Below are 26,800 nucleotides of genomic sequence, written 5' to 3'. Positions count from 1 at the left end.
TAAGATGGAAGCAGGCTAACTTATTTGGAGGAAGATGAAAATCTACACCCCATTCGGTTTTTACACGACATCGCACCGGGACGCTTAATCGCTTGGTGGTATGTCTTTGTCGGTAGGGTGATAACTAGCTACGGCGGATCCTCCCATCAACCAGACCTGGACCAATTAAGGAAACCTCAATGGGCCCAGCCGGGTATCGAACCCAGGTGTCTTGAAAATCCACCGCGCAAACACCACTGCGCCACGGAAATTTTAAAGTATGTCGTATTACTTATGGGGCAACCTGTATAAATGAAAGTTTGTCAGCCCATATTCCTGTAATAGATACATTAATACCAGTGGCGAAGGATGAAATTTTGACGAATGCAAGCCATCCTAAAGGAAAGGAAATTCATACTGCTTAATACGAACTTCAGTTTCTCATACATCCATACATATATATTCATTACAAAAATGAATATGTATGTATGGAATTAAAAAAATGATTTTAAGAGGTAAAATGTGCACGAATGGGCTTGTATGGACCCTTCGCCGCTGCCAAGTACCATAAACAAATACGATATAGAGTTTGGTCCGTGGTGGTATTGGAAAGAAGAAGAAAGATTTTTTATTTGGCAAAACACAAAAAACGTTGGGAAGTAACAGGTTTCAACTTCAAGGGAACAGATCATTAATTGGCAGTCACACATTGTGTGTGAACACTTTGTCAGTGTTTTCGGTATACGTGTATTTAAATATTTACGTATCATGACAAATAATAAGAACAGCACATATAATTATGTTGACCTTGTAACGGATTTTTGAGATAAAATTAAATTAATTGCTCAGATATACTTAAACAAAAACTAGCTCATCCGACAGGCTTTGTCTGTCTGTTGAAAGGTCGATCCGCCACAAATGCCATCTACGAGTATATAAAGAATCTTATTCGAAGCAACTTTATCCATAAAGTTTTAGTCATATACGTGACCATGCAAGCTAAACTGCGTTTTTTTCTTTCAATAGAATAATAAATCTTCAAATAGAATTCGATTGTTCAAATTCTAGAATATAATTATCTAGTATTTTATATACGGACATAAGATATAATTTATAACTATCCTCCATTTTACGAGTAAATATCGAAAATTTTACAGCACCTGTACAAATGAACACTGTTAATATATAAAATAGATAATATAATTTTGGCTGTATATATTCAAGATTAGGAGTAGAAATAATACAGTTATCTAATAGCAGGAGAGCTGGTTGACATTTATGGGTAGGTATTTGAGCAAAGCTGAAAACTTGTTCTGTACTTCTTCTATGCTATTATTCTATACATAGCTAAATTTTGTAAATAAGGCTTTTATTTGCAGATAATAATTATGTCCTCGCGGCCACCCGAATCATTTATATCTCTAAAATGAATATTTAAAGATAAATAAGCCGTGAGTCCAAAGACATATAATATAGAAGTAAACATGGAAAACATTGAATATGTAGAGGAGTACGTTTATCTTGGACAACTAATATCCATAAACGATACCATGAAAAAAGAAATTGACAGAAGAGTATCTAACACGTGGAAAAGATACTGGTCCCTTAGTGAAATAATGAAAAATATAGATATGCCAATTAAGGAGAAAAGGAAAATATACAACACATGCATTTTGCCATGTTTAACGTATGGCTGCCAAACATGGGCATTAACAGAAAAATTAATAAATAAAATAAATATATGTCAAAACGGAATAGAAAGAAGTGTAACTGGAGTTAGGAGAAAAGATAGAGTAAAGTTAACAAAAATTAAAAAGACTACTAAATTTAAGAATGTGGAAAAAGTATACAAAACACTAAAATGGCAGTGGACAGGACACATGATACGGGAAAAGGGCGAGAAATGGACAAAAACAATTTCAGAATGGTATCCAAGGGATGGTAAGAGGAATAAAGGAAGACAGGTAAAACGTTGGGAGGATGATTTTAAAAAGGTCGCCGGTCCTGAATGGATGAGAATGGCGAAGGACAGAGAAAAGTGGAGATCGTTAGGGGAGGCCTATGTCGAAGGACAAGCTGCTAATTATTAAGAATTATGTATATACTTTAAAATGTAAATCTTAAATACCGGCAGTAATAAAGGCTTATTTTATTTATTTTATTTATTAAGCCGTGAGTCAATATTTTATTTTATTTTGCTAAAATTAAGCATAAAGCAAAGTTGAAGATTAAATACACATACAACGAGTAAATTATTAATAATATATATAATAAAAATAATAATAATAAAAAATAATCAAGGATATTTTATGCAAATCCACACTTTGGGGCTATAAGGGTTGATTTACTCTTACTACTCAGCTAGCTCTCCATTTCTAGTATATTATTTGGTTATTATTATATCAGAGGTACACGACGAGTTTTCAAATGTTCTCAAGTTGCTACCAAAAAATGTCAACTAGCTCTTAGACCATAATTAGGGAACTAAAACTTTATCTTCAACTGATTTGTATATCTCTTCGCACGTAACGACATATTAAAGGTCAAGACCATTCACGAATTCCTAACACAGAGTACGCAAGTTGTTTAGCAAAATTGTTATAATTCAATTTAAATAATTCTAATCAAATTTAAAAAAAAAATATGTAATACAGAAGATAAGTTTGTGACAACAAATGTGATAGTGGAAAGTATTAAACAAGATGTACAAGTTAACACGATTTGTTTTGAGCAGGGAAGTTTTGAACAGACAAAAATATATCAGGTATTTTTATTCATAAATTAATATATATACTCGTATTTCGAACAGTGCGTGTTGCCAGTGATGACTCACGAATCTGTGACTTACGAATACGAAGGCTCAAAGGCTTCAAAGCGGGCGATGGAGCTATTCTTGGAGTTTCTCTGCGCGATCAAATCAGAAATGAGGAGATCAAAAGATGCTGATGATGATGATGATGATGATGATGATTATGATAATGATGATGTGTTTATGTTTAGTAATGTCTCAACAGATTCAGATTTCTCACAACTGGTAGTGGGAAAACAAGAAATTAAAAATAAAAATAATTGAAAATGTTGTTGATATTTTTAACATTTCCTGTAAATCGACGTTATTTTTAAGCAAATATTTGCTAAGGTCTTTGAAAATGAAGAATATCCTAATTGATAATTTATTTTTTAAATCAAATTAATAGTACAGTGGTGAAAGAGGCGGAAGATCAGCTCAAGCCATGGAGGAAGATACCTGGACCATTATCTTTACCAATCATTGGACAATTACTACATTTCCTTCCAGGAGGTAATATGCTGATGTTTTTAGTTATACATAATTTACACAAACTTGAGTGTCCGTGATTAAATGTATGTAATTTATTAATAACTGTTTTTTCAAGTACCTACTAATACTTATGTTTATTTACACGAAACTTAAACACAAACAATTTTTTTTTTAATTTTTGCCTGTCAATCTGTTCAGGATACTATCTAGAAAGACTGAACCGATTTTAATGAACCGATTTTCACTGGAATATAGAAAAGGATATTGAGTTACATGTAGATAACTTTTGATACCGGAAAAAATAATGGATCCCGCGGGATTTGTAAGTGATTGAATTTCCCGCAGACGAAGACATAGTATTTAGGGATGTTTATGACTAATTTCATCCGTTTAGTTTTCTTTTCCGTAAGAATAAGGGGATAAAAAATAAGGCCCTTGTTACCTCTTCTAAGATCAGCTTTTGCCAGTAAAATTCTAGCTAAAATAGGTGCAGGTATATGATGGACCAACATTTTAAAACGAATTATTGTATCATAATTTGAAATACGTACCTAGCGTATTTACTTTTACATTAGTGCAAAGTTGCTAATTGTAATTTACACACATTTCAGACACAACAGACATTTCAATTTTACATCAATACCATATATTAAGCTATGATTGTATATTTATTAGTTACTAAGACACTATACTATATAGGTAGGTATAAGTAAGTATGTATGCTTAAGATTTCCTCAGAAACTTTCATATTTAATGTGGTAATATCCTTTAGAATGAATATTAGGTTAGGTTTTGCTACGAAATGTGTTGAGTATTTGTTTGTTTTTGCTTGACAAAATTTTTCATGGCATAATTTAAGTATTATTATATTTATCGGCGGAGCCGTAGTCTAAGAGCAGATTCTAAGCTTTACGTGGCAAGGATGGCAGATACACAAAGTAACACTATCAATCATCACCGAATCGATCACTTAACTTACAACTACAGTTCTACCCTCTAATTACACTTGATCAAGTTCAGCGCTGATACTATCACATGTAAACCAAGATTAAACTAGCGTACGGCAGTAAGGCAGCCAAGAGTGAAATTGCGGGCTGGTAACCGCTAGTAGCAAGGTTAAAGGATCCTTTTACAGTATACTAATACTCCCTTTCTCCACTCGTGTTGCCTTCCAGCTAAGTAACTAACAATGCAATGGCCTTACTTCTATTAACTCACCCATTAGCTTCTATTATCACTATCACTATTTTAACACTGCACCATTACTATTTAACAAATGGAAGATGAGTATCCATTCCAAGAACTTGATTACACTAAACTACTCAACCAACAGGCCACAGAGTGGCAAAGCACCTCTACTCTGTAAAACGTATCGCCTAGGCGCCATTTTAACGCAATACAATTGGACGAGAGTCACGTAATCAATCTTTGACAGTCTTATTTATTTAAACAGTAAATAATTAAATCCCAATTCCATGAAACCTGATTCTAATATTATCACAATAATTAAGGTAGATTTAGCTAACCGTTCAAATAACTCACTCGCCGACACGGCCATTCTGACGATCGCACGTCCTCGGGCGATTTATCTGACTATTATCATTAACATTAAACCACAGTTAAAACCCTTTTACTTCTGCTCGTCCATTCTGACATTGAGATGCTCTATTGATTTTACTGAATTATAACGTTATGTCTAATCATTGCATCAAGTCAGTTAAAGACCAGTTCTGTCACAACACGAGTCCGACCTCAGGTTCCCCCACGACCAGCCACCATCTCACTATGGTCAACATGGCCAACCAACAGAGACAACCCTAGTCAGCGCTCCATCGGTGACGGTCACCACCATAATCACATCACTGTCAAAACCACACATCACACGGTCACGCTACCGTCAAAACCATAAACAGGATCAAAAATAGTCTGTCCATAATGAAGACGTCGGTCCACCCAACGCATACCACTTTCCTCTCAGTAACATAATCTCGGTGACAGTTGTATTTTGGATATGTTTGGTATCTAAGCGAATGCTACTAAATTACTGTTTCGCGTATTTGGTCAAACCGAAACGTAACAGTTAAATATAATTTCACAATAAAAGAAACTCTATTTTCAACATTTTTGGTACTAATCAAAAATTAAAAATCAATCAATGAAACTCAGAGCTGAACTGACTTTTCACTTTTACCACAAGTTGACTCCAGCAAACCAAACACAGGAAGGCATGTCACGTGTACGGAACCCAAGCAACTCAGCTAGGATTCCATTACTCCCACATACCAACAACATTATCGAAGCCAGCTGCCGGCGCAGACTACGTCAGGCTGACGAATCATCACACAGTATAGAAACCGAACCTGGAAGAAGAACAGCGTCATTCGACAACACAGAAGGGGATGCTGCTATCCTCCTCGCCAGTCCGCGTCCATGGGCGGATGACCACGGAGTGCTCGAAATTCCATCGCCGCGAGAGGGGTAGCGCCGCACGACCACACTCGAATAGGGAAGTGGTAGTAGCATACAATTCTATCCATTAAAAGTTACATATAGAATATCGCATACGATTGTATTTATCAAGAATCATCATCATCAAGATAGAACATCGGACGCCATCAATGTTCCGTTCATATCTTCGATAAAAATCCCCATACCCCGGAACCAGGTCCTGGCCTGCCGCTTGAACCGGGCAGATGCAACGCGAAGACAATCCTGCCTCTTTTTTTTGGGTCCGGTCGAACCTACATCGTTACAAGCAAACCAAAAGAACAAAATACTCAAGCTCTACACGTGATCCATGGCTAAACGTAGTCCAGTAACCACCGGTTACTCAACAAACTGCAACCCCACCGGGAACGCCGAGCCTCCATAGAATCCATGGTGTCTACTAAAACCCGACCTTCACCAGTGTTGTCTGCCCACCGCGTACTCACGAACTATTAAAAGCAGATACCGATTTCTACTGAGCTACAGTTACATGGCCAACCCCTGATACGGCCCGAAATGCAAACATTAGTAAGTACTTTCTTCATTATCACAGCCACTCTGCTCTATAGCGATTCGTCAGTTCAGTTCCAACTCTACCATATGCATACTCGCAAGTGTGCATAGATAGCATTCAATGATTATCGTTATTATTAATTCCCATTTCTCAATGACCAAGTAACTAAATTGTTCTTTAAACTTAAACGTTCTCTAATATCTCAAAGACAAGAGTTTACAAAGTTAAATAAATTGTATTGGCATAATCGAAATAACGTACAACCATGGAGGTTTTCACGGCAATTATAAACAGATTTCGCATTACTAACAAAATCCTCATCAGCTCTTGTGATAGAGTTACACTTTACTTTACCTAGAGTTAGTCATTATCAAAAGCATTATCGTTATCTACATCAACATCACCATCATCATCAACAACCATCTGGTAAGAGTGTGTCCTTTCAACCAACTCCTAAGAGTCTGGCCCGGATAACACATGCATACCAGGATAGACTCTTAAACTCATCTGGGAGGCGCAAGTGAATCCTTTCAATCAACAAAGGCAATATGTATGATCTGGATGTCGTATTTCATCTTTGTTACAGCGAGACAAGCCAATCCTTGGTAGGATATGACCCGGACGACACGATTCGTCTTCGCTACAGCTAGACAAGCCAATCCTCAACAGGATATGACTCGGACGACACAGTTCGTCTCTCTTACAGCTAACAACTGTCCAGGACAAGTCGGCCCATCCGAATGGACCCAACTTGGACGACAAGCTTTCGTCAGGCAGATGCTAAATACATCACAGTGACAAGCGGACCCACTGCATGGGTGTGGCTCGGACGACATATTTCGTCTTTGTTACAGTGAGACAAGTCAATCCTCGGCAGGATGTGACTCGGACGACATATTTCGTCTTTAATACAGTGAGACAAGTCAATCCTCGGCAGGATGTGACTCGGACGACACATTTCGTCTACCCTCTGGGACCAAGACGTGTGCCCACCACCTAATCAATCTTGATTAGTTAGGACGACACTCTTCTCCCAGGATCAACCATTTAGCAACAAACTGATCATTTAAATCATTCACCACATAGTCGGACGCTCATTATTCCAAGGTTTAAAGATTGGAAGCGACACGTCCGGTGTCTGTAGCTACACCTTGCTAATGTTGGTATGTACAAGCACTAACGTCCTCACCGACATCCACATCACTGTCATTATTTAGTCCTAAAGGAACTTCATATTCAGTCAACTTTCAAAGCCTGTCATGAGCGTACTTGTAATTTCCATTTAAATTCAAAGCCTTTACTGTTCGATCAATATATAAACCTTCTGTAATTACGAAAAGTCCGCTAAATTTAGTTTCATTTCCATTTCTAATAAAAATTGACTAGACGTAAACACTGAAATAGCTTCATCATTACCAAGTCCAAACTTCTTGAAACTAACACTCTATATCACTTGTTCTCTAGTCTCGTCAATGTTTAATATTGGTTGAATATCATTTAATTTGAAAAAAAACTTTAAGACTTTGCTACGCACTTATCAAGAATCTCTAATATGCTAACATACTAGACAGAACACACAAGCCGCATCATTTATTCATTTATCATTAGATTTTTAATCAAAATATAAATTTTCTAAATGAACATTCTCTATACTCAAATTATAGAATAACAAGATAGTATCATTACACCATCCGATAAACGAAACATAATTTACTAGACCATCCGTGAATTATGCACTGGAGACTACATATAGCTCAAAACAACCATCGATCACGCAGAAAGAGTCTACTCGAGACCCAATCAACACCAAGTTGCCAAAGTAGACTCCTTAGCTACGACCTGAGTTAAATGAAAAGTAAGAGACACAGTCCAACTTTGTAAAATAGCGTGTAAAATACAATATCTTTCCTGAAGTTATTAGTGGCGATTGCCACCATCTGACATAGTACTGCTATTAAGTTCGCACACTCCGTTCAAACCGTCGCGATTTTAAACTAAAACTAACTTCTTTTTTTTACATCAAACTGAACAACAGGTTGTATGACCTCTGCTCTCGTGCGTTACACTCGCGCGGAGCACTTCAATCGATTTACAATTTTATTTCGAATAAAATAGAGATAACTTAAGTATGAATTGAATATGGGGTTATTCTGTAATAAATTTCGAGAAGACTAATGCTAAACTCATTCATTTCTGAAGGATACTTTTTAAGTCATTTAATGCAGTTGTGCTTGGTGTCGTAGGTTTTAATTCTGTGACATATTTTTTAACGCGTATCCGCGACGTCATACTCGCCAAGCTATACGAGCTGGGCTAGTTAATAACATTTGCACACGTTAACTCGTCTACACGATCATGTACTATCATCCTTTCTTCTATACTGAGCCCACAAGAATATCTCTACACGGTTATACTTTGACATTAAACAAATTAAAATTTCCTAAACCTAAAAGTGACTAAAAGTGTGCTAAGTAACTAAAAGTTATAAAACACTTCGTATTCGAACCGTTAAACCACAGAAACTATTACTTCAATGACTCATCAGTGTTTTATCGTCTATACTATTTAATATTACTAGGTTCAGTTACCGCAGGAAATTTTCTTAATCAACTGAGGGTAGTTGTAAAATAAAGTAATTTATATAACTAACTTAATAACTTTTTCATTATGAATTTCACTAATTTTAAACTAAGTTGCACTAAAATTGACACAAAATCTATACACCAACATTTCGCATCTTGTCATTATATTAAAACGCAAAATTTCATCGAAAACACCGTGAAACATAATTGCTGAACAGCTTCTGTCAATACTTAAAACTTGAAATCACGATTCACACACATATTAACATTTGAATTGAACAATACTGTAATATCACGCATCGGTGTACTTTACTCAGTTAATTTGTTACCCTCCTTTTGTCGAAAATACTCTCTCATACCAGATTAACAGCCTGATTGAGGGTAGTTTTTAACTACGTCGTAATTTTTGTTCACTATGCGGGCACAAGTTCTTTATCCCACTTCTGATATCGGCGGAGCCGTAGTCTAAGAGCAGATTCTAAGCTTTACGTGGCAAGGATGGCAGATACACAAAGTAACACTATCAATCATCACCGAATCGATCACTTAACTTACAACTACAGTTCTACCCTCTAATTACACTTGATCAAGTTCAGCGCTGATACTATCACATGTAAACCAAGATTAAACTAGCGTACGGCAGTAAGGCAGCCAAGAGTGAAATTGCGGGCTGGTAACCGCTAGTAGCAAGGTTAAAGGATCCTTTTACAGTATACTAATACTCCCTTTCTCCACTCGTGTTGCCTTCCAGCTAAGTAACTAACAATGCAATGGCCTTACTTCTATTAACTCACCCATTAGCTTCTATTATCACTATCACTATTTTAACACTGCACCATTACTATTTAACAAATGGAAGATGAGTATCCATTCCAAGAACTTGATTACACTAAACTACTCAACCAACAGGCCACAGAGTGGCAAAGCACCTCTACTCTGTAAAACGTATCGCCTAGGCGCCATTTTAACGCAATACAATTGGACGAGAGTCACGTAATCAATCTTTGACAGTCTTATTTATTTAAACAGTAAATAATTAAATCCCAATTCCATGAAACCTGATTCTAATATTATCACAATAATTAAGGTAGATTTAGCTAACCGTTCAAATAACTCACTCGCCGACATATTTTTATTTGTTGTTTGTTTGTTTCTTGGTCCCTTACGTTCTTCGTTTTATAAGAAAAACAATGTTTTTTCATGAAATCTTTTTTGTTTTTCCTTCATGCCCTTTTTATCTGCTTGACTATTTTAAGGTTGGTTGTACAATCGCCCGATTGAGTTACAAGAGTTACTGCATAAACACTATGGGCCTATCGTAAGAATAGATGGAAATCTGGGTTTCCCTCCAATCACTTTTATCTTTGATCCGGAAGCTGCCATAACGGTAAGTATTAGTAACTAGCTGATACACACGACTTTGTCCGCGTAAACTTGATGTACTTCATAGATTCTTTTTTGTTAATAAGTACCTATCTATACTGGGCTGTAGGTATTAGTTAAGATTCGGTTTCACCCAAGTAAATATTCGGATCCCGGTGGAATTCTGGGTTAAAAAGTAGCGTATATGTTGATCAATGACCTCTTCTATCTTTTAGTGAAATTAAATCGTGATTAATAAAATCGTTTAAACTAAACTAAACTAAACTACACTAAAAAAAATGCATGCAAAGGTGGCCTTATTGGTATAAAGCATTAAAACAGGCAACCCCTGATGACAAGATTGCGGAGAAAGAGCGGGAAGGTGCCTTATAAATAAATACTTCTGATATTATATATCTCCGAATCGACAGTAATTTTAACATGCGTAAATATATTGTATTTATACAGTAACAAACATTATCTGATGATAACGAATTGATTGTCGCTTCGGCGAAAGATACCTACTCAGATACCAAATACAAACATACTTACATACATCATATAATATAGACTTTTGACTTTGTGGTAGTCAAAAATGTTGTGAAATGTGGTATATGGATTCTGCTCATGAAAAACAATTTGATTTTAGATAAAGTAACATTATCAAGTACTAGCGGACGCCCGCGACTTCGTCCGCGTGGAATTTAGTTTTTCACAAATCCCTCGGGAACCATGGATTTTTTCGGGATAAAAAGTAGCTTATGTGTTAATCCAGGCTATAATATATCTTAATACCAAATTTCAGCTAATTCGGTTCAGCAGTCGAGGCGTGAAAGAGTAACAAACATTCATATCGTCAGTTTCAAACCATGGATGTTTTGGGGATAAAAAGTAGCCTATGTGTCAATCCAGACTAAAATCTATTTCCATTCCAAGTTTCAGCTAAATCGCTTTATTAGTTTCAGCAGCGTTAAAGAGTAACAAACATACAAACATCCAAACATACATCCAAACATCCATACAAACTTTCGCGTTTATAATATTAGTAGGATGTAGGAAGTAGGATAGGATTTTTACTAAAATCTCTTATTAATTTTAGCTTTTCCGCAAAGAAGACCCACTACCCGTCCGCCCAGGGTTCGACTCTATAATATATCACAGGAAACATTTTTACCACAAGCACGAGGATGATCCAAATGGATTGATAATTGAGTAAGATTTTATTATACAGACAGTATGGCAAAGATTTTATACTACTAGAAAATATCGTTATTATACAGAATGTTCAGCGTTCACCCTCTAGTTACTGCTTCTCGTTGACCGATAATCATGACATTGAAAACGAGGTATATCTCATTTACCTAAGAGTAGTATAATAATAAGTAAAGGTATAGTGAAACCGTAAATTTAAAAAAAAATCTCGAAAATTGTTACAAAAGACTCAAAGTTTTCCCTACCGTTAAACCTTATTAAATAGGTACATATTATATTTGAAAATATTAAAAGGGGGTAAAAAATGTGTGAAAGGTACAAAAATTTTAATGTATATTGTACATGTGGATTTGCATGACTGTTTGTAGGTAATTGTGGGTAATTCTTTGTTTTTTTTTTAAATTTTAGCCACGGTGAGGTTTGGAGAAAATTACGTACAATGGTGAACCCTGTAATGCTGCAAACCAAAACAATAAAATTATACGCGAATGTTATGGCGGAGGTGTCAGATGATATGATTACAAGGTTAGTTCGAAATAAAGTTTTTATTTCTATACTAAAAACGCTATTTTCTTTTGATGTTTCGTCTTTTGATTTTACTTTTTAATTTAAAATTTACAGATTGAGATCAAAACTCAATAAGCAGAAGATGCTAGAAACTAATTTATTCACTGAACTAAACCTCTGGGCTTTAGAATCAGTTGGAGTTGTGGCACTTGGTGGACGTCTGAACTGCCTTGATCCAAACCTACCAGATGACTCTCCTGCAAAGAAGCTGATAGTTACAGTGCATGATATATTTAAAATACTGCATGAGCTAGATTTTACACCTAGCCTTTGGAAGTACATAACAACTCCTACATACAAAAAAGGGATTAAATTATATAGTGAACATATGAGGTTAGTTTTCTGTTCTTATTTTAAAATAATTTATCTATTCATTTAGAACTTAATAATATTGCTGTTTTCCAACCAAAAGGTATCTACTAAAAGTAAAATAGTCCTATGGGTATGGATAGCTTAATATAAATGTAAACAACTTGAAAGAAAATAATTTAATATTTAAAATTGTATCAGGCCGCTTAAAAGTGCCAACAACTTTAGGTAAACATATTTATATGTATTTAACATAATATTTTTTTTGCTTTTATACAAGGTTTGAACGACACAATAATAACACTTATTATTTTTCGGAACAAAAACATGTTAAAATAATTGAAACTTATTAAATACCTACTAATATACTACTATACTAATATAACCCATGGTAGCTCTGGTACATACTACGACAAGGTAACAAAAATGTGTTTCTAATTTTAGGTTAAATGAATTTTTCATAGATAAAGCTATCCAGCAGCTTAAATCTAAAGAAGAAAAAAATGACAAAGACAAAAGCATTTTGGAAAAACTGCTAGAAATGGACCGCAACGTGGCAGTTACTGTATCTAATGATTTATTGCTCGCTGGTGTTGACACGGTAACTTAATTAACTACCAACTACTTTATTCAAAATACTCGTATCATCATCCTATTGACCCATAATGGAGGTTCACTACTGAGTAAAATAGTTTCGATGTGTAATACTTAAAGTTGGAATATTTTAAGAGATTAAAAAATCTTAGTACATATTTTAGATCTAACTATAAACCGCTTCTATTGTATTTTTTAGTCTGCCAGTACTACTTTGGCGTTATTGTATCTTTTGGCGGCAAATCCAGAGAAACAAAACAAATTAAGAGAGGAGGTTCTGTCGGATGAAGAAAAGCGTCCATATCTTAAAGCTTGCATCAAGGAGGCGCTCAGGTTATATCCTGTTCTTGGAGGGAATTTTAGACAGACAACGAAAGAGCATGATGTTTTAGGGTACAGAATACCCAAAAATGTAAGACAATGACGATAACATTATTTTAGAAATTAAAATTTTCATGATTTATAGTAATTTATTTTTATTTTTAGATGAATATTTTTATAGGTAATCAATCTTTATGTTTGATGGAGGAACAATTTCCGAAACCGACAGAATTTATACCAGAAAGATGGATCGTTGATAAAAATGACCCCCTCTATTATGGAAATGCACATCCTTTCTCTCACACTCCCTTTGGATTTGGGGTTCGGAGTTGTATAGGTTAGTGAAAAGCATATCCAAGAAACAAAATATCTGCATTTAAATGAATTTATCTATTTACAGTGTAGTATAATGAAAGCTTTTGTTTTACAGGTCGACGTATTGCTGAATTGGAGATCGAAACTTTCATATCTAAAATGGTTAAAAATTTCAAGCTAGATTGGATTGGATCGCCGCCAAAACGTACGCGAATTTGTGCTATAAACTATATACTTGAGCCTTATAATTTTGTTTTTAATGATGTCTAAAACAACTGTTTTGGTGTTTAATAATAGGCTACTGGCCTGCTGTACAAAACTAAGAAGATTTTTTGCATAAAGGCAGTTTACATGCCTAGAAACTCTAATCACATTTTTATTTGTGAAAATAATCTCGTAATTTTAATATTTTTATAAAACAAAATTGTATTTTTATCACGTCACCGCAAACGCCAATCATAAACTGTGACGTCATTCGCTACAAGGCATCGGTTTGTGATTGGCGCTTGCGGTGACGTGATATATCACATTACTGCACACGCCAATCACGTTGTTATCTCTATGAATGAAGCCACTTGCTAATGTGTTGTGTTTCAGCGGCAAAATTTTACGTAGATATTTTTTCATTTATATTACATTTTTTACTGATTATTATTGACGGGACAAAATAAAATAAAGCTTATAATACTTCCAAAATTCAGTTTAAACACTGTTTACAAAAGAGGCAAGTAGCCTATTATGACAATAATTAAGAGGTTGTATTCAATAAATATTAATAAAATATTACTGAGTTTTATTTATTTAATTATTGATGATTTTATTAAATGTAAAACGTAATGTATAAGGTGCTATAGACAATCGATTTCGACTCTCATAGTAAAGTAGGTTTAGATTGATAACAGTTTTTTTTACATTAAGGTCAAAAAGCTACAGTACTGCCTTGTGCTAATATGATAACAAACCTTGAGTCTCTTAACATAGGCCAATGGGAACAAATCTACTGAGTCGGTGAATACAAGCGCTGTACTAGTCTAGTCTACTAGTTAATGAAACTTTGAAATAAAGCATGAATTTGTGCGCAATGTACAAACACCCGACTAAGTTTATGATCAAATAGTTAAAATAAATCACTTCCCGCTTGCTTATAATGATTGTTGAATAAAACATGTTTTACAACAGCAACAACTAACAAAAAATTTGTAAATACATCCTACCACATTGAATATGCAAGTACCCGTATTATGCATCGTTTACACGTGCCTAGTTGCTAATGCTAAATACTTGACACTTGTGACAATTAGTGCTTGGAGTACCTACTTTCGTGTTGTTAAACTTTGCCAAGCGATATGTAACTATCCCAAGTTGCTTACAGTTAAGTAGAAGTTTCTTTTTTTATAATAGACTAGTGCGTATGCCAGCAAGTCTGTGCGTGTGAAACACGGGTTTTTACAATTACTGCGGTAAAAACGAGTAGGTATATGTTAATCTATCCCTATTCAAATTTTCAGTCAAATCAGTTCAGTAGTTAAGGCATAAAAAGTAACAAACTATACATTCACAAACACGTAAGCTTTTGCCTTTATAATATTAGTGTAATAGACTACAACTATTTAGTTACTACACTATTTTCCGCTACGGTATTTCCTAAAAGTTTTAATATGGGATTATTTAAAGAGCAGATAAAAAGATTGAAGGCCGGCAGCATTATTTGTGTAAACTAAATACTTTCTTGTATTAACATAGGCTATGGTAATCACTAATCATAACAATCATGCAATTCCCGAAATAAAAAAAAATGTTTGCCGTGGTCGAATCGGCAAACATTTTTTTATTTAAACATTAGCAAAACGAGGAAACCAAAGCGCGAAGATTGTTTTAATTACCGGACACTAAAATTGTGCATCGACTGACTAATAACAACCATTTACATTGGTAGTTATGACTAATCAGCCAATAAGCTAGTGTAGACAGTCCTTAATACATCATTTGATAATTTATTAAGGTACATTTAGATGTTCTCCCAGACCGAATTTTTTAGCGTGTCTAAAGTTTTGCATAATTCACTAAGTTACTGACTTTGGTACGCGTATGTTTTAGTGCGCGAACATTTTGTTTTGACAAAATAAATATTATTGTTCTAGACTTTACCAAATTTTTGTTTGTTACATATAAAAAGGTCGAGTGATAACATTTGCAATAGGCATACAATCTTAATACTGTACAATTTTAATCTTAGTATGAACAAAGTCGCCGACATCTTAGACACATGTAATAAATTGTAATTAATAGATATAAAATAAATTGCAGGATGTTTAAAATATCACAAAGCCTTATAAATAGGGGTGCTTCTATAAGGTAATGTTTGTTTTATTCTTGTTTTTGTGTTGTTTCCTAATATGAAATGAGTCTCACGATAAATATTATAAGGATAAAATGTCTAAGAATATCTTGTGTTTTTGCCGCTACTTCCTACTTACACTTCTTCTACTTTCTACTTCTTCTTCTTTTAATTCCGGACCCATTGGCGTATTTAGGATTATTTCCTAGGGTGGGCCCAGACCCACCTTAAGGGGCCAGCAACTTACATTCCGCTGAACAGAGTTGACACTCATAATAGAAATGTCGTTAATAATGTTTGTGGACGATGACCTCTGAAACGGGTCGACTGATTTTATTGATTTTTCTTTGTATATTTTGTATTTTGGCGTCCTTCATAGAATTTTAAATCGGTAGCCCAGAATTCTAGAGTGGGCACTGGACTATTCTAGGGTGGGCCCGGCCCACCCGGCCCACCCGCTATATACGCCTATGTCCGGACCATATAATATTTTACATAACTTTTAATTAATAACATACCGGATATTACACGACTTGCATCTACATCTAATACAGTAAAAGTAATATGTAATAATAGCAAAAGTCGATGATTCATAAATGAACAATACAAAAAGCTTGGAAGTGAATAGCTTTAGGGAACATGAGACTTGGTTCTAATCTTCTAAATAATACTTATCGTGATATGGTGATTATAATAAAATAACTGACTGAGTATTGAATGATAATATGTGAATTATCGTGGGCTTCTTTGCCTTAGACAATTATTTTTTTTAAATTCTAATTACTTATTACCATCCTTTAACGTCCGTTGAAAAACTCTCGTGCGAATGAGGGCTAGGGTAAAAAGTATTCTTATCTTTCAGGAGTGTTTCAATACGTGCAGCAGTTGTAAACACCGCTGAGGATCACCTCAGACCTTGGCAAGATATTCCTGGCCCATTGTCCTTGCCTATTATTGGTCAAATATTACATTTTCTTCCAGGAGGTAAGTTTTCTTACCTTTTATTTCGAAAAATAAGTTTATAAATTTTTGTATTGACTATTGACAAACTGTAAGTAATATATTGATGTATGTATAAACACATACGATTAACAATTTTTGAAATAAGATACTTTTTATATTGAAAAAGAATACAACGCCGTTCCCGGACAATAAAATTGTAATTGCAAAAAGCTTATTTTTCGATTATTGACAAAGTAATAGACTTATATAAAAGTGAGATAGCTCGAATGAAAGCTAATTTTTATAGCTTTTGTTAAGCTTAAGGACAAAAGCCTAGTTATAATAATTAAGCTATAAATTCAAAAATTAAATGTTACCGAAAATAAATCATCATTGTATTTTCAATTTCATATTGTAATGTCCATTACTATTTCATTTGTATTTCATTCATTCATAGTACTCTGCACTTACCGTTTTTATCTGTAGGTTAAAACCTACAGAATGAAGAAAATGATTTGCGCGCACCGGCCGGTTTGAGTACCAGAAATACTTTGACTGTTTACTAAGAAGTAGGAATACATTATGGTAATATTATATTACCATTTTATATCTTGTATCTATTGTAATATTTTGTAACTTCGTTAATAACTGCATAAAAATAACGAAAAAAATGAGCAGATGCATTATTACCTATAGATCCCAAAAATGAAATAATACTAAAACACGTGTAATTGCAGTTACCATTTTATTCTCCGGGAACTGCGATAAGAAACTTAAGCTGGCTAATTGTTTCCGCAAACAAATGAGTCTCCCCTTCTGATCACTTCCAGCCTCAGATCAACAATTCTGATGGTCGAAGTCTCCAGTCTTTCAAGGTTCTTGAAATTGATCATCATCATCATTTGCCCACGATTTAGTTTTTAAAAGAGAAAGAATTTGGAGCTGAGACCCGCCAGGCTGCTTTCAATGCGATAATGTGTGTCTTTGTAACCATAACGACCATCACAATTATTGATGGGACCGACGGCTTAACGTAATCTCAGAGGCACGGGGTAAACACCATTAATTTCACAACTGAGAATTTCGTACAAGACTCTTTACATCATAAAGCCACGACTAAAATCCATCGACTTCATGTTTCGAAGCCTCGTAGATTATAATTATATACTTCATAATATCGCAAAAATATTTAACTATTCTCTATTTTCAGGTTGGTTATACAAACGCACTGTTGAGTTGCAAGAGTTGTTGTACAAAAACTATGGCCCCATAGTTAGGATTGACGGGAGTTTCGGCTTGGATCCAATTATCTTCATCTATGATCCGGAGGCTGCGATAAATGTAAGTGTTTTTAAATAGAAACAGGATTTATGAATGTTATTTAAACGGGTACATACCACGATAAAATTACGAGATTTTTAATGTCGATATTTCGACCCAGTTGCATGGATCGTGGTCACGACGGGACTGAAGTTGCGAGATGAGAAGTGAAGTCAGCTGTTAGGGGCAGAATTGATCTACCCTCTTTCTTGTTCTTTTTCTTTTTTTATTAAAAATCTCGCCATTAAAAATTTCGTCATTAAAAATCTCGTCATTTTATCGTGGTATGTACCCGTTTAAATAACATTCATAATGAACAACCACGAAATAAGTTTAAAATCATTAGAAACAACTTCACAGATTTCATTATGAAAAATGTTACTCTCAAATATTGATGTATACTTTTGATTTTTGATACAGTTGATACTTTTGATTGAATTAAACGTCCGTTGAGAACTTTTTGTCTTAATTGCGTTAGCGACAACGTTCATAATTTTTTTTGTGCATAGCAAAGAAGTTCATCAATAATAAGATTTTCGTTGGATTATGAACTTCCGCAAATCAATAACTATTAATACTCAAAAATTATTATAATATTTATTGTAGTCGATGTTAATCAATTTATCATCAGTAATTACACACACAGACACACTACGAGTACATGAATATAATTATATAGCCGAAAGTTGTTAAGGAGTTCGTACGTGTAAAACACATAGGTATATCATTAAAACAGTACAATTATTGTAGTTAATTAATAGATTACCAGATCGTCTACAACAATCTATTTATGAATAAATCAAAGTAGGTAAAGGTTATACCGTTTATAAACCCAGAATTTGCTGGACGGATTTAGGTAGAACTTAGCACAAAGATTATGGTCTTCAATAGCACAAAGGCACAGTAGATATAATAAGTAGTATAGTAACTCGGCCGAATTTTTGAAATAAATACCTACAGCCGCGCGGTACGTAAACATGTGATAGGGCTGCCCGTCTGCAGCATTTTAATTACATTTGCTAACTTTGTGTTTCCATTTAGTTTTACTGTGACAAAGGCTACTCGATTCATCAGGATTATCCCATAGAAACCGGTTAAGAGGCACAAAACTAGCTACATATACATACAGCCAAACTAGCTACATATCTATACTTATAATAAATCTGTAGAGAGGTCAATTCTGTACATGAAATATATTTCCAAAATAACTATCAGGGGGTGATTAGTGATCGATACTGATGCCAAAAATGCAATCAGTAACATTTTTGTCTGTCTGTCTGTCTGTCTGTCTGTCTGTCTGTCTGTCTGTCTGTATGTTCTTTATAGAAACAAAAACTACTGGACGAATTTTAACAAAACTTGGTACAATTATTCTACATACTCCTGGGCAGGTTATAGTATACTTTTCATCACGCTACGATCAATAGGAGCAGAGCAGTGAAGAGAAATGTCGAGAAAACGGGAGAAGTCACTCAATTTTTTAAGCTTCCGTCGCGTGTACAGCCTTAATGGTTAAAGCTACATAGAAATAATGTTTGACGGAAATGTTCTCCTTAAAATTATCTATAAAAACACAACAGCATATATATGTCTATCTTTTATGGTTGACTCACAATAACACGTGTAACTCCCGATAGCTTAGCAGTTCGGAGCTTTCTAATTATATTTGTCTACTCTTATGTTTATAACACTCATCACTCATCCCTAATCAGAAAGTTAACATTATTACCTATTCAATAAAAAAAGAATCATAAAAATCGGTAAAGAAACACCAAAGTTATACATGAAATACGCTAAGCCATTGCGCGTGAATACTAATTCATGCTTTAAGGACTTAAAGGAATATAAGGAGTATTTGTGTAACGGTTGCCGCGCTCGACGCGACTCGTGGTGGGAGAAATAAATAAAGAAGTGCAGCCTTAATGAGTAGGGTAGGGGTAGGGTAGCGGTAGGGTAGGGGTAGGGTAGGGGTAGTGTAGGGTAGGGGTAGGGCAGGGGTAGGGTAGTGGTAGGGTAGGGGTAGGGTTGGGATAGGGTAGGGTAGGGGTAGGGTAGAGGTAGGTTAGGGTAGGGTAGGATAGGGGTAGTTGAAAGTTTACAACGAGTTTCACGCGGACGAAGTCGCGGGCGTCCGCTAGTATATACATAAAAAAATAATGAAATTAGTAGAGTACATCTATTTAATTTTTTTACTGTTCTGTTATGTACTTTATGTTTTTGTAGTATATTAGGTTACCCTTTCTTGTTCCTGAATTTATTATTTCTGGTAGCTCGGGGAGATGAATTGGGTAATTAAAGTTCTTCCCCGGGTATAGTCTTATAAATAAAAAAATAAAAATGTTACAGCTGTTTCGTAAAGAAGATCAAGATCTAATGCCACATCGGCCCGGTTTTGACTCCATTGCATATTATAGAGAAAAAGTCTATAACCAGAATAAGGACGATCCTATAGGACTGATTATCGAGTAAGTACCTACATTATAACAGTAATAACAGACCGCCGTAACTTCGTTTGCAAGCAAATCGATTTAGAACATAGAATTGGTTATACATACTTACCTATAGTCAGGTGTGTGCGCTCTATTGATGCAAAAATGCTCTTCCTACCCTGTGGATTCATTTATATATGACCCTATAATATATACCTACGTATAGATCATACCTAGTTTAAAACTTGTGCACGAAACTGGTTATAGTAAGCTATCCTTACAACAGACATAAATGCGATCGAGCACTTTTTTTTAGATCTATAAAAGAGAAATATTCCACGACGCATCGTTTTGTTATACCTCGTAGTTTCGTAAGGATTAGGCAGCATTTTTGATAAAAGCTACTTGGCGGCTTGTCTCTTTCCGACACCTCCAACAATTATTGTCATATTTCAATCCAAAATTATTGCTGTTAAAAACTATTTGCTGTAACCTTGATAATATCGCGGGCTTCAAACCAGAGAGGAGTATATGCAAAAAATGCATTTTTATGAAATGTTGACGCATTCAAAAACCATTCAAAAACTGGATTCATCAAACCACAAACAAAAGTGCATCCTTGCGACAAATATTTTGAAAGCAATGAAACCATATTTAGTAGTCAATGATAGTTTATATTTATTTATTCCGGATACATAAATAGTTTCGTAGTTTCGTTGTTTATCGCGTACAGACAGACAATAGGGATGATGACAGTTTTTTTAAATTGTATATAAATTAAGAGTATGCTAATAATAAAGCAATTTTGTAAAAGTAACAGGGTATCTGCGATCATTACTTTCGAAGCTACAGGGATATAAAGGGTCACATTTCATTTTCAGATCCCTGAAAAACGCCCCATACAAAATGGTACGAACTAATGACGTCGTAGGCACTTAATGATCGTTAGATTTGTATGGGCGTTTAAACAAAATTACTAATATCTTTGTCATTTCTGCGTTTATGTTTATAGTTCAAATATTAAACAATGTCACATTTAATGTAAGGAAGCTAAAACTGTATGAATTTTCATCTAATTACGATAAAGGATTTTTAATAGATTTTGAAATTTTATAATCTTATTTATTTTGCCATAAATTATTAAAATATTATATAAATTAATTAACATAGACCTTATTTACCCGAATTTATTATAAAAAATAATATATTCAAACCTAGTCATCATCCCCATTGCGACGGAGGATAGTTTTTAACCGACTTCCAAAAAGGAGGAGGTTCTACTTTCGACTGTATGTATGTTTTTTATAATATGTATAATGTTACGGCTTGCTTGGTGAGCACACCAGAAAGTAGGTATCTGTAGCAACGCTAAACTAGAAGATACCTTTTCACGACTCACGTGTTTTAATGATGCCTATGCTCATACCTACGAATTATATGATTAAAATGTATGTTGTATGTTTTTGTAGCAATGGCGAACGTTGGAAAAAAATGCGATTTAGCATTAACCAAGTGATGTTGAAAACGAAAATGATTAAACTGTACGGAAATACTATGGAGGAAGTTGCAGTTGATATGATAGACAGGTACATCTTCCAAGAGTTTTATTCCTATGCGTTTAGTTTTAAATTTCTTTTTTTTTGTTCCAAAGAAAAAATAATTGTTTAGCTTCGATTAATATTATAATGGGAAAGGTTTAGTTTTAAAAAGTTTTATCTTTTTAACATTAGTTGTCCTTAACGGTTTGTCTAAACTGACATGGTAAAATTATGTATTTATCGAATGTAATGGTATTATAAGATAAAAAAATATTAATCAAAGTACTTCTGGGAGCCTGGAAGTAGGTAAAGTTACAGTACTTTACGAAATCATATGCCATTTCTAATAATAAGCATATAAACTTAGGCGTTCACAGATCCGCATCCTACCTACCGGTCGCATTGGATAAAACGGATTATTAAGTTTATGGTAGATATTATATATATAAGAGCTGTGATAGCCCAGTGGATATGACCTCTTTCTCCGATTCCGGAGGGAGTGGGTTCGAATGAATTGAGGAGACCTGCATACCAGAGAACCCCGCACTGGGCCAGCGTGGTGGACTATTGGCCTAACCCCTCTTATTCTGAGAGGAGACTCGAGCTCTAATATGAGTTGATGACGACGACGACGACTTAATATAATCCGCTCGTTGTGATCCGTACGATAAGCTATCAGTGAGCATATGGCACGTGCGATGATCTTAGGATGATTTTGTTGTCGCTGCTCGGTGTTTAAAATAATGATTGTAACAATAGAATGGATCCACCATCTACTTTTATGCAATTTTTAATTATTAGCCTTTGTCTCGTTAACATTGTGAACATAATTAAGATCAATATATTTGTTATGAGAATAAATATATACATTAACGCAGCTTACACGTCAATATTGTCTGTAACTATCAACCAACCATTTAGTGGGCCAGCGGGGCCCATCATATAGGAGCATTAGCTAAATCACATAAAATCTGCGCTAGGTTACCCAAATATAAAGGTTTAAGTGATTTACAGGATTAGATCAATACGAAACGAAGATAATACACTGAAAAATAACATATTCACAGAGCTGAATTTATGGGCCTTGGAATCAGTAGGAGTTGTAGCACTGGGTGGACGCCTTAATTGCTTCGATCCCAACTTACCAGATGACTCTCCTGCGAAGAAGCTCATAAAAACAATTCATGATGTACTAGCAGTATCAGAAAAACTTGATTTTCAACCTAGTCTATGGAAATATTTTTCAACGAGCACTTACAAAAAAGGAATGAAGTTATATGAGGAACACATGAAGTAAGATTACGTTTAACTGGCTGAAAAAGAAGAATTTCGACTGCATGTAACCTATGATCGTGTTTTACTCGTTATTTTTTCAGGTTAAATGAGTATTTCGTAGACAAGGCTAGCGATGAACTGAAATCGACAGGTGAAAAAGATTACAAAGATAAAAGTGTGCTTGAAAAAGTACTTGATATCGATCGAAAAATTGCGCTGGCCACTGCGCACGATATGCTGTTTGCTGGTGTTGATACGGTAGAATAATTTATTTTATACTTTATTACCAAAATTTCACGATTTCACTGACTTAGTTCCTATTCCTAAAAACTAAATTAATTTCATTAAATTCACCCTATGTCCCACCACCCATGTAGTTTTCTATTGATGATATAATTTTTCAAATCTGTCCAGTAGTCTTTAGTTTATTCGTTGCAAACAAAGCACCAGCACCGAAAAGCGCAGTGTAGCTCGACCCCCCACTAGGTGGACTAAGAACATCAAGCGTTTCAGGGAACCGTTGGATGCTGGTGATTCAAGATCGTATTGTTTGGAAGGCCTATGTCCAGCAGTGGACGTCCATCAGCTGTTAATGATGATGCAGACGATGAAACAAAACCACAAATAATGCGGCTTTCTAGTAGTAAAAGAATTTCTAAAATCGGTTGAGAAGATCCAGAATTGCCCCCTACAACAAACTTTATCTCTATATTAGTATAGAAACGTAAACTATTTACTGATAATAATATATTTATAAATAAATATAACTTTACAATTATTAACACCAACTAAAATAATAATATTCACCTAACTAAATTAACTACCTAAAAATATTATAAAGATAAAAGGATTAGTATAGATAAGCAACCCCTGTCTTTATTCTGTCGGATTGTTGAACTTTTTCACTAAAAAGATTTTGATAAAGGTAAAATTTTTATAACATTACATTTAAACTCTGACAGCAATAAATAAGAAAATAAAACATTACTTACAAATAATCCCCGATTGTAACGTTAATTTTCGGGTCCAATTACATTCACAAATGATGCAGACAAACACAAGCTTTATCAATATTGGTTGAACCGTCCAGAAGTATTGTGATATATAAATGTGTGATGTATAATTGTGCTTACGTATCCACATAGGTACGTACACACATAAAGGATTAATTTATCTTTGACTTATTAATCTACTTTTATAATGCTTTTTATTTTTATTTCCCATTGAGTCTTAAATGCACCTGCTGAATTATTATTTAATTGAGTTAAAGTAATTTATTATTTATCGTTTAAATAAAGAGTTGTGCTACTGTTTTAAAATATATTTATATGTAAACCCGTATCAGTTTTTAAACCATTGTTTTAGGCTGGCTCAACTGTTTTGGCTTTACTATACCTTCTAGCCACAAATGAGGAAAAACAGGAAAAATTAAGAGAAGAGGTTTTATCGAAACGAGAAAAACGACCATATATCAGAGCGTGTATTAAGGAGAGTTTAAGGCTGTATCCCATAATTGGTGGAAACTTTAGAAGAACTACAAAAGAACATGAGATTCTAGGTTACAGAATACCGAAGGACGTAAGACATTGCCAACATTTAAATTGATCGTAGACTGCAGTAGCCCCCGGAGGTGACAACACAAAGGACTTAGAGCCTTTGTAAGAGTAGCATACAATATTGCTCACATTTAAAATAATAAAAAAAAAATTAAAAACAAAATACAAGCGTCACTTTTGAGCGTTATAAACAGTTGCCAACGAAGCAACAGAAAGAAGCTTATATAAATCTGGAGTGTGTTCTGACCAAAACCTCTAACGATTTCATGTATAGTCAAACTGCAAAATTGACTTCTGCCACCCAATAGCTGTTCCACTTTGAAAGCTTTAGTGTCCGGTGAAATTATAGGCACAGGATATTTAACGCTCCAGAAATTTTCAGCCCGGAATTTGTGGTGTTTCTTTCAGAGAAGACGAAGAACGACATCGGCGTTTAGATGTCGTTTCCGGTCATTAATATTTATAAAATTTAGTGATCGTTACAAAATCATTGATTATCACCATTTACGAATACCCTTTATATCTGTTCAAGCAGTCTGCGATCAACTTTACGAAATCATATGCCATTTCTGATAATATTTCAATAAAACGTCTTATTCATTTTTAGATAAATATTGTAGTAGGTAACCAACATCTGTGTCGAATGGACGAACAATTTCCAAGGGCTAACGAGTTTATACCAGAGAGATGGATCGTTGATAAATCAGATCCCCTGCACTATGGCCAAGCTCATCCGTTTTCATATACTCCCTTCGGTTTTGGACTGCGAGGTTGTGTAGGTAAAGTATCGCCCAAAATTAACCGACCGGTTGATAAAGACCATCTGTTTGTTCCGTCATTTAATGGAAATTAAATTATCTTTTGTCATTAGGTCGACGTATAGCTGAACTGGAGTTGGAAACATTTGTCACTAAGATCATGGAAAACTTCAAATTAGAATGGTCCGGCCCACCACCGAAGAGAATACGGTCCAGTAGTCTCTTTTACTTCACTGGGCCATTTAATTTTATTATTAAAGACCTTTAAAATACAAAGTAACTACTTAATAGTTACTAGGCAACGTCAATGAATTAAGGATTGTGTTCGGATATTGTAGGTAATTGCGTAACTTGTTCGGATCCATTTGACAGTTCGATTTAATAAAATATAGCCAAACAAATGGTCAAATCCTTAAAAAAACGGTCAGCTTTATTGTTTGCTATCTAACTGATCCAAACAAGTAACGCAATTACCCCCATATTTTCCTATCTGATACTATACGCTGCCTGAAGCTAAGCACTTTAATAGTTTCACAGATTTGCATGAAACTATTTATCTATCAACTTAACTGAGTGCAAATTGCGTGATTGGCAAAGATCACTATTGTCCGCCTATTTGTATTGTCCATTACCAGACCAAGCTGGAGATTACACCCACAATGCTGCTCCAGTGTGTTGTGTTGGTTTCTAAATTGGACTCCAGCTGAAAGACCGCCTATTTTACATTTTGTATTTTTCTTTTTGTTTATTATTTTTGTTAAAATTATGACGTTTAATTTTAACGAGTTTAATTTTAATTTTCAAAAACATGAAAATTTTAAATTTGGACGCTTCTATCAATTTTCTCAGTTTTTTTTTATAATTGTGCCTATATTCGTTATACATACGAGCATACTTATTTGTCTACTAGATTTTTAAAGTAATGCTTAAATATTTTTTGTATTAATAAATTAGGTATATTAAATAACGGTTATAGGACATAGGTACTTATTATCTACTTGATACTATTTAAAGGTAGTAAGTAATACTATTTAATAGTAGTAAAATATTAAGCATTACTTAATATTTTTGTAATAAAATATATTAAAAAGTGTTGTGTGTTTTTTTTTACTACATGATACT

General features: G+C 34.5%; 2 protein-coding genes across 3 annotated transcripts; both read left to right on the top strand.

Annotated features, from left to right (window-relative positions):
• The first annotated feature begins 1,903 nt into the window (after positions 1–1,903).
• Positions 1,904–14,296, top strand: LOC112049194 (cytochrome P450 CYP12A2). The gene is made up of 10 exons (XM_024086991.2): positions 1,904–1,920; positions 3,177–3,280; positions 10,099–10,229; positions 11,304–11,416; positions 11,825–11,941; positions 12,038–12,316; positions 12,737–12,893; positions 13,086–13,298; positions 13,373–13,544; positions 13,638–14,296. Exons 1-10 carry the CDS (start codon positions 1,904–1,906, stop codon positions 13,790–13,792), a joined length of 1,458 nt encoding a protein of 485 aa, XP_023942759.2. The 3' UTR covers positions 13,793–14,296.
• Positions 14,297–15,552: 1,256 nt separating this feature from the next.
• On the top strand, positions 15,553–26,686 carry LOC112049163 (cytochrome P450 CYP12A2-like). Of its 2 annotated transcripts, XM_052881985.1 has the most exons (11): positions 15,553–15,698; positions 15,830–15,877; positions 16,723–16,844; positions 18,013–18,143; positions 20,469–20,587; positions 22,021–22,137; positions 23,104–23,382; positions 23,466–23,622; positions 24,730–24,942; positions 25,528–25,699; positions 25,792–26,685. In XM_052881985.1, exons 2-11 carry the CDS (start codon positions 15,831–15,833, stop codon positions 25,944–25,946), a joined length of 1,512 nt encoding a protein of 503 aa, XP_052737945.1. In that variant the 5' UTR covers positions 15,553–15,698; position 15,830; the 3' UTR covers positions 25,947–26,685. The 2 variants fall into 2 exon arrangements, with proteins under 2 accessions (XP_052737945.1, XP_023942726.2); XM_024086958.2 differs by having other exon boundaries at positions 15,553–15,877; positions 25,792–26,686.
• Positions 26,687–26,800: the final 114 nt, after the last annotated feature.

The sequence above is a fragment of the Bicyclus anynana genome, chromosome 6, assembly GCF_947172395.1.
Source record: "Bicyclus anynana chromosome 6, ilBicAnyn1.1, whole genome shotgun sequence".
NCBI classification, from domain to species: Eukaryota; Metazoa; Arthropoda; class Insecta; order Lepidoptera; family Nymphalidae; genus Bicyclus; species Bicyclus anynana.
The sequence above is the reverse complement of the archived record's forward strand: the minus strand, read 5'-3'. Positions and strand labels throughout refer to the sequence as shown.

Coding starts and splice junctions, on each gene's coding strand:
- LOC112049194 (XM_024086991.2), top strand. Junction 11,942..12,037: donor TCAGATGATATGATTACAAG/GTTAGTTCGAAA, acceptor TAAAATTTACAG/ATTGAGATCAAAACTCAATA. Junction 13,545..13,637: donor TGGGGTTCGGAGTTGTATAG/GTTAGTGAAAAG, acceptor TTTGTTTTACAG/GTCGACGTATTGCTGAATTG.
- LOC112049163 (XM_024086958.2), top strand. CDS start 15,831: ATGTTTAAAATATCACAAAGCCTTATAAATAGGGGTGCTTCTATAAG. Junction 18,144..20,468: donor ATCCGGAGGCTGCGATAAAT/GTAAGTGTTTTT, acceptor AAAATGTTACAG/CTGTTTCGTAAAGAAGATCA. Junction 22,138..23,103: donor GCAGTTGATATGATAGACAG/GTACATCTTCCA, acceptor AGTGATTTACAG/GATTAGATCAATACGAAACG.